The 9,422-nt window shown below is 38.0% G+C and overlaps 1 protein-coding gene across 1 annotated transcript; it reads right to left on the bottom strand.

Annotated features, from left to right (window-relative positions):
- Nucleotides 1-5,232: 5,232 nt before the first annotated feature.
- Nucleotides 5,233-8,927, bottom strand: LOC131932523 (GTP-binding protein Di-Ras2-like; the record flags this gene model as incomplete). The annotated part of the gene is made up of 2 exons (XM_059289446.1): nt 5,233-6,823; nt 8,887-8,927. Coding segments are annotated over 2 exons (500 nt in total), but the record flags the coding sequence as incomplete, so codon positions are not given.
- Between the last annotated feature and the right edge of the window lie 495 nt (nt 8,928-9,422).

Genomic DNA, 9,422 nt, shown 5'->3' with positions numbered 1-9,422 from the left:
TTTAACTTTTGCATTTTGAAGTCAGTTTTATTTTTAAAAAAGGAACATTTCAATCAACTTAAAGAATATTTAGAACAAGTCAATAATTATAAAATAAAATAATGTTAACAAAAGCAGATGGCCAACAATCATTGATCATGTATAAAGAAAAATGAATATGTGAAGTTTTAATCAAAATTATATTAAATAATAGTAATAGTCAATTATTAGTTGCAAAAAAAAAAATTGATCAGAAAAATCAGTACAAATGAGTTTGATGAAATGAGTGTAGAAGATAAAAATATATAGACACAACTCATGAAGTTTTTATTAAAACAGCTCCCAGCCCTCTTGTACGTTTACAGAGTGATCTGTACACAATCACAGTGTGTACCATCACATTGCGGCTGGTATTTAAGCATCAGTGTATCACTGCGTACCATCACATGTTATATTAGTTTGTACACAACATTACTGCGTACCGTTACTGGTGTGGCTGGTACACAGTCGCAAGGTACCATCACATAGGGAGTGGTAAATGATCACAGTATTATATATTATAACAACACATCATGGCTAGTAGTAGTAGTAGTAGTTGATAAAAAAAATTTATGTGTACACAATTTGATCTTGTACTCAATGAGTTACTGCCCATGAAATTATTAAAAACTTCTAAAAAATGTAATTGAAATTAAATTTAATCAACTTCCTACCACAACAGTTATAGAAGGATTACTAGCGGAATAAATTAGCATGAAAATCTCATAAAGCTAAATAATTTCCCTCAAAGGTTTATCTAATTGTCGAAAAGAAAATTAATAATATTAAACATTCACAGTCTAGTTAGGTGAGGCACTCAAAATCTACTTTTTGTTCAGTGAAAGCCTGCAAATTTCCCTATACATTCACAGTCTAGTTAGGTGAGGCACTCAAAATCTACTTTTTGTTCAGTGAAAGCCTGCAAATTTCTACACACCTTAACGCTGCAAATATTGCTGTAAAGATTTCACAGAGATTTACAAAACAACATTAAAATGACGAAACTGCTTCCGTGTTCGGAAGACGCAATGACAGCAGCAACCATTGTGATCCTTTGCTCGTCAATAACAAAATAATTGTTGCAATTGATGTTAAATTAAAAAATATAAGTTTTGTAGTGTTGTATAACCATAAACCTATTAATTTTTGCACCAATTCAAACTTACATGATTAAATTTAACCATTAACCTATTAACTATTTTGCCAATATAACTTTCAGGGTTATAATTAACCATAAGCTTTCCTAAAACTGATAAATTAAAAATTGACATATTTTTTTTAATCTAAAAAAATTTTTCAATTAATGTGGTACTTCATCCAATAGATTCCCCAACAAAATGGGGCAGTCTCTCTATTTAGAGTTAGAGGCTAAAATACACCATCTTAATTATGCGGGAGCCTTCTATAGCTTTATAATTTTAACATGGACATATAAGACTTAGCAAGGTAATAGTTTGAGAGAACTGTATTTAATGCTTGTTTAGGGTTTCTTTCAGGTAATTTTTTTTCAAGGGGTGCACTTGCAACTTTTTGAGGGAGGGTGTTGAACAATGGTTGAAGTTCTTATTTTCTAAATAAATTATATAATTTTTTATTAAAAGTACACTGTACGCCCCCCCCCCCCTCCCCAATGGAGAGACAACTAAAAGAAACATTCCATATCTGGATGTTAATCTTTGGCTTTAAAGTAGACAAAAAAAATCTGATAGTCCCCATTGTAGTCCTAGTATTTGCTGCAAGATCAATAACTACACAGATTAATCATTAATTCACTTTAAAAAATGTGATTTTAAAAAATCACATATTGCTAATTGTTATATAGGATCCCTTAGCAAAAAAAAAAAAAAGTGTTTTAACTTTTTAAACCTTTTTTTAAAAAGTTTACATGTTTTCATCAATGTTTTCATAAAAATGTAAAAAAAAAAAGTTTTTGGTAGGTCTATCCATACCTGACTGAAGTGATTCACAATTTTACTACACACAAAATATTCCTCCCCATGTAAGGAGTATGTTTTATATCTATACACTACACAAAGAAAATCATTATAATTAGTATAATATTTAGTCCAGGCCTAATTTTTGTATTTCATCATCATATTTATAATCAATATCATCAAGCATTTTAAATTATGTAACAAAAATAGAACAATGATTACTGTAATAATAAACTTATATACAAAACAGTATAATAAATTATAAAAATAATGCAATGAATAAATTAAGTATCTACATAGAAACAAAAACGTCGCTTTTAAATAGAACTAAAACGCGGCAGGTAGACAACTAGATCTGGTATACTGTGTGTAATGAAGCAGTTTGGGCAGATTTTTTTATATTTATATGGCGCCAAGCAGCGGATTATATGATGCATTTTAGGAACATTGAACGACTCATGGAATTGATATTCTGTCATCATATTTCCAAAAGTAAAGCAACGCGTTTTCAATTTTAAACAGATCTGTCATCCGCCTACTGCATACACGAGACTTAAGTACAAGTAGCCCATAGACTTTTATGCAGTTTTCTGGGTAAAATTACTTTCATAGATCAGAAAAAATGTGTGTCGCCTTGGGGCGTAGGCAGGTATTTTAAATTGGATGGGTGGGGGGGGGGGGTGTAGAATGTCACCTCTCCCCAACTATATTATTTTACTGGATAAGAAATTGTTCTGGCAGAATTTCACAAGTTTTCGATTTGGTGTCACCCCCTATATGATGCACCCGCGTACTAACCGCACCCTCCGCTATCCCCACCTTGTGACGCTACTCGGGCGCAGGGGCATAATTCCTCCCATATATATATATATATATATATATATATATATATATATATATATATATATAAATATATAGCCAAGATCTGTAACTTAACGTGAGACGACTTTCATTTTGGAGGTCCATGGAGAAGGGTATAAAAAATGTTAATAACATCCCCTAACACCCCTCCTCCTCCCTACCAACAGCCATGACACCTCGTCTTACAACTAAAAAAAATACATTGTTATACGTATTTAAAATTGGGTGTTACTATTTTTAAAAATACTAGAAAGAACTGCTCCAGTGCCACTGTTGAATAAACTATTGACTTCATAACGTGGCGACATCCTATGGTAAGCAGCTAATGCTGTGTATCAGTACACATACAAAACAAACAACATGCGATTTTTAAAAAATTTCATTAACATATCACATATTGTAATCAATCTAAATTATGCTGTTAAAAATACTAAGAGGACGTTGGTTTATACAGAAAGCAAAACATAAGCCAATCTAGCAGTGGCGTAGCGAGGTCGGGTGTCACCCGGTGCGGCACTTAATGGTGTCACCACCTCAGAGGCGTAGCGACTCTCCCCGGGGACAATCTTATAGTTTTCGATTTGTACCCCACCCTCGAACTTTCGATTTGCACCCCCCCCCCCCCCGCCCTCAAACTTTCGATTTGCACCCAACCCCCTCAATTTTTTCTCTATATATTTTACTATTTTTTGCCTTGGTGTCACCCCCCTAAATGGTGTCACCCGGTGCGGTCCGCACCCCCCCCTCGCTACGCCTCTGCAATCTAGATTGATTGAATCCAATATTAAACGTTAGCCTGTTGATACAGTCGAAAGAGACGACAATTGGTTCTCCCTGTGCATTTTTTTCCCGCTCCCTCAAGCCCCTTTACCAACTTAATGTGAGCAGTAACTCACACAAACATAATCGTTTTCAAAATTATAAGAGAGGCCTACTTCACAAGAACATAAGTCGCTAGCTAGACGTCTGGATACTTCACAAGAACATTAGCCGCTATCATGAAGACGTCTAATAAGTTACTTCACAAGAACATTAGCCGCTATCATGAAGACGTCTAATAAGTTACTTCACAAGAACATTAGCCGCTATCATGAAGACGTCTAATAAGTTTCTTCACAAGAACATTAGCCGCTATCATGAAGACGTCTAATAAGTTACTTCACAAGAACATTAGCCGCTAGCAAGAAGATGCCTGGTTGCATATAAATAATATGATACTGACTAAATAAAACGAAGTATCACACGATACCTACACGTCCCCCAACCTTTTTTCACCGACAATAACAATATCGAACATCCATACGTACGCTTGGATAGTTGCATTACAGTATAAATAAATTATAATTTTAAAATAGCAAATGCCATACTGACAGATGAAATGAATATCTTATTGCTACTCATATTGCCAGTGGTATTGCACTATTTTCAACACAAGATCTTCATTTTCTTTAGCAACACATAATGTTCCGAATATTTGAAAACTACTCACTTGTATTACATAAAAAAATAATCAAATGGTAAAATTCAATGCTGGCTTGAATCTATAAATAACCGTTAACATAAATGAAAGCTTAATACATGTTAAATGTCTTTTTTTTTAAATATTCGCCTACAGAATAAGATTAGTCTTTTCTTTCAAGTTTCCACTTACAGTTACATAAAAAACACACGCATCCACAAATAAAATCATATTTTATACTTTTCATACAAGTGAGTAAATCTATTAAGTAGGCCTATATAAATAATATTTAGCCTATGTATTGTTTTTTTAAATACTACTACACTGTTTATTTTCAATAAATGATAAATTTATGGGGAAAATAAAGCTCTAAGCCTTTAGCGATTTAACCGCTGACATAAAGTACTAAATGAAACGATACTTTATCAGCATGTAGATCTATTGTGTTATCACATTGCCCATGAATTCGTTTGAACCCAGGTCGATCATTGACGTTGAAATCAACATCGTAATGAAACAGTTCAGGAGAAAAACAAAGATGCTGATGAGATTTTATCACAATTTCCTGTTTTCTTTACGTTTAAAATGTTAGCCACACTTATATATTCAGTAATAAGTCTGTCAGGTAACACATTGGTAGCGTGTGAATTAAAATCAAACAGCAGGCCTAGTAATAAAATTTCTAATTAAGGCGCCCTCTATAATTAAGGCGCCCTTTATAATTAAGACGCCCATGATGCGGACGTCCCCGGGTCGGTTGGCGCCCAGCGTTGCTATCTACACACGCTGGCACTGAGTTGGACTAAAAGTCATTCCCTAACCCCCATTACACAGCCATTCCCTTACCCTCATTACAAAGCCATTCCCTATCCATTACACAGCCATTCCCTTACCCTCATTACAAAGCCATTCCCTATCCATTACACAGCCATTCCCTATCCATTACACAGCCTTCCCCTATCCATTACACAGCCATTCCCTATCCATTATACAGTCATTCACTATCCATTACACAGCCACTCCCTATCCATTGGAAGGGACGGCGTGGTCGAATAGTAGAACTTTCAACTGCTAATTCGAAAGTCTCGAGTTCGGGTCCCTTGCTAGAGCTGTAGCTCGTCCTTGAGTCCACTCAGCTCTGATGGGTACCTGACTTACATTAGGGAAAGTAAAAGTGGCTGGGCACAGTGTTGACCATACTATCCCTTCATGTGCCGAGGTAATAGACACAGGTGAACTCTACTTCACCTGCCCAGTGTGACGCCATGTTCAAACGAAAACTTAACAATCCATTGAATGTCAATTCTCTAACCCATTCCCTATCAATCAATACAGCAAATCCTTATCCATGAAATATCATCCACTATCCATTAAACCTCTATTCTGTATCCATTAACAAACAAAAAACACACAGTACGTGTGGGTCCTATAATCTCAGACCATACAATGTTAAATTTTAGGTCCATTTAAAAAAAAAAACTAACATGTGTCTGGTCGCAAGCTTAACTCAACTACACAGGCTGTTTTTTCTTTCTAAATACTAACCAAATACATGATTTTTTTCGTGATCATTTACATATAAGACGTATTTTCAAGCCAGAGGCGTAGCTAGGCCGCCGACCTTAGGGGGCGCCAAACGGGGTAGAAAAATAAAATAAAAAGAGCTGTATTACTCAAATTACTGAATTATACACAGTCAAAGTTAAGAAAATAGACTGATACTTGTTTTACTTATTTAAGTGTTTTCGACATTAATTATGTGACCCAAAAAAAAAACTGTTGAAGGATAGTAACTGGTAAAAAGTGCCTCCGACCTTTCCTAATTGGGGAGGGAGGTTTTTTTTTTTCGCCAAGGTGAATAACTAAATATAAATGAGAGGGGGGAAAAATTGATAGTTCGCCCCGGGCACCGGAATAGGTCCCTGTCCCTACGCCTCTCTCTCCATCTACATTAATAACGTTGATTTCTTCACCCTCTTCATCTTAACTGAAGAGACTATTTAACACACACATTGAAAAGTGGATACATTTTGTTTTTAAAAAGTATCTAAATAAAGGCATGTATAAATTGTGCATCAGGTCCCCCGATACTTTACATCAGAGCACATTTCCCCTTTAATTTGTCCCGCCGCTTCTGAGCTTTGGACTTGTTCGTCTCCAACTGTAGACTGACAGCCCGTCTGGTTTCCAGCTGAAGAAGTTCTTGAAAGAGTTCTTTCACGTTGTGATTTGTCTTGGCCGAGGTCTCTAAGAACGCACAGTTCCACCTCTTTGCCAGCTCCGCACCTTCCTGCACGGTGCACTCCCTGTTGACGTCATCGCATTTGTTGCCGACCAGCATCACGGGAATTCCCTCGATATCCCCTTTCATCTCCACGATCTCGTCTCTGATTGGTTTGAGTTCCTCCAATGACTGGCGACTGGAGATGGAGTAGACTAAGATGAAGGCGTGGCCTTTGGATATGGATAAGCGCTGCATGGCGGGAAACTGATGACTTCCGGTTGTGTCTGTGATCTGCAGCGTGCACACCTGCTTGTTGCAGCTGATCACCTGGCGAAACAGACAGACAAACAAACAAGCCGTCAGATATTATTTTCTATCTAAAACAATTTCCCATTCAGTAAAAGCACATTCTTTCCATTTCTGTTGTTTTTTAATGACAAGAGTAGGACTGCTGTTTCCTGTAAAACCAGTGTTTCTTCCAAACTTTTTTCTCCCGGGGGGGGGGGGGGGGGCATTTGAAATTTTCTGGGGGGCGGTAGACTTTCTTCGGGGGGGGGGGGGGGGGCGGACACTGTTAAAATTATATATTTTCTATATAATTTCATTTCGTTCGGGAGGGGGGGGGGGCGGTAGACTTTCTCCGGGGCAAGGGGCACTTGATATTTTTGAGGGTGCAGTCAACATTTTTTTCCGGGGGGGGGGGGGGGGGGGGAGGGGGGCGGCGGACACTGGTAAAAGTATGTTTTCTATATAAATTCCATGTCGTTCGAGGGGCGGTATTTTGCTCGGGAGTGGGGCATTTGAAACTTAGAGTAGGGGGCGGACACTGTTAAAAGTATATATTTTCTATATAAATTTAATTTCGTTCGGGGGGGGGGGGGGGGGGGGTAGACTTTCTTCGGGGGGAGGGGGGGCGGAGCAGAGATGCCTGGAAGAAACTCTGGAGGGGGGGTAGTGCTCATAGGAAGAGAAGTCTGAAAGAAAAACAACAAAAAACATTTCGACCTGAAGTCTTCGTTTCATTGAATTGAAGTGTTTTTGGCAGTGGCGTAGCCAGGATCGTCTCAAGGGGGGGGGGGTCCCAAGTTACCCGGGGATAAACTTTCGATTTGCACCCCCCCCCCCTCAAATTTTCGATTTGCACCCCCCCCCCCCCCCCTCAAACTTTCGATTTGCACCCCCCTCAAACTTTCGATTTGCACCCCCCCTCAAACTTTCGATTTGCACCCCCCCCTCATAATTTTTCTATATACCGAGGGGTATATGGCGGGGTTATGACCCCCCCTGCCTACGCCACTGATTTTTTGGTGCAGCTTTTTCGCTTCTCTTTTAATTTTTATTTTAAAAAAAATAAAACAACATAATCTGTTTTTATAAACATGTTTTGATTTTCTAAACCTTAATGCCTCCGCCAATTTGGGGCATTTTAAAAAAAATCATAGACAAAAACACAAATGGCACCTAAACATCCTCTCCAAGCAAGGACGTAATGTCGCCCATAAATCATTAACGCATTACCAATAATTGATTCTTATTAAATGCCAACCTTGGACAAATGAAATTTCATAACATACAGACAACAATCGTTACTACACAAGGCACAGTGTCATTTAGAAACTTTACACATTTTCCGAGGGGGTGGCGGACACTGATTAAAGTATATATTTTCGATAGAAACTATTTTGAAAAATTACATTTTGTCCCGGGGGGGGGGGAAGACTTTTTTTCGGGGTAAGAGATGCTTGTAAGAAACTCTGTATAAAATATTGCTGCTATAATACAGTTCCTCCAGCACCCTGAAACCATTTTTGCCTGTATGTAAGTGGGATGTAAAAACCACTTTACCTGCCCTACTAGTGGGATGTAAAAACCACTTTACCTGCCTACTAGTGGGGATGTAAAAACCACTTTACCTGTCTACTAGTGGGGATGTAAAAAACCATTTTACCTGTCTGTAAGTGGGGATGTAAAAACCATTTTACCTGTCTGTAAGTGGGGATGTAAAAACCATTTTACCTGTCTGTAAGTGTCCTCACTAGTGGGGATGTAAAAAACCACTTTACCTGTCTGTAAGTGGGGATGTAAAAACCACTCTACCTGTCTGTAATTGGGGATGTAAAAAACCACTCTACCTGTCTGTAAGTGTCCACAATAGTGGGGATGTAAAAACCACTTTACCTGTATGTAGATGTCTAGTGGGGATGTAAAAAAACCATTGTACCTGTCTGTAAGTGGTGAATGTAAAAAACCACTTTACCTGTCTGTAAGTGTCCACAATAGTGGGGATGTAAAAACCACCTTACCTGTCTGTAAGTGTCCCTCAATAGTGGGGATGTAAAAACCACTTGACCTGTATGTAGATGTCTAGTGGGATGTAAAAACCACCTTACCTGTCTGTAAGTGTCCTCAATAGTGGGGATGTAAAAACCACCTTACCTGTCTGTAAGTGTCCTCAATAGTGGGGATGTAAAAACCACCTTACCTGTCTGTAAGTGTCCTCAATAGTGGGGATGTAAAAACCATTTACCTGCCTGTAAGTGTCCTCAATAGTGGGGGATGTAAAAAACCACTTTACCTGTCTGTAAGTGTCCTCAATAGTGGGGATGTAAAAACCACCTTACCTGTCTGTAAGTGTCCTCAATAGTAGGGGATGTAAAAACCACTTTACCTGTCTGTAAGTGTCCTCAACAGTGGGGATGTAAAAACCACTTTAACTGTCTGTAAGTGGTGGATGTAAAAACCACTTTACCTTTCTGTAAGTGGGTATGTAAAAACCACTTTACCTGTCTGTAAGTGTCCTCAATAGTAGGGATGTAAAAACCACTTTACCTGTCTGTAAGTGTCCTCAACAGTGGGGATGTAAAAACCACTTTAACTGTCTGTAAGTGGTGGATGTAAAAACCACTTTACCTGTCTGTAAGTGTCC

The sequence above is a fragment of the Physella acuta genome, unplaced genomic scaffold, assembly GCF_028476545.2.
Source record: "Physella acuta isolate Inbredline_101_S28 unplaced genomic scaffold, ASM2847654v3 ptg002193l, whole genome shotgun sequence".
Taxonomy (NCBI): domain Eukaryota; kingdom Metazoa; phylum Mollusca; class Gastropoda; family Physidae; genus Physella; species Physella acuta.
This window is presented reverse-complemented; position numbering and strand designations above follow the sequence as displayed.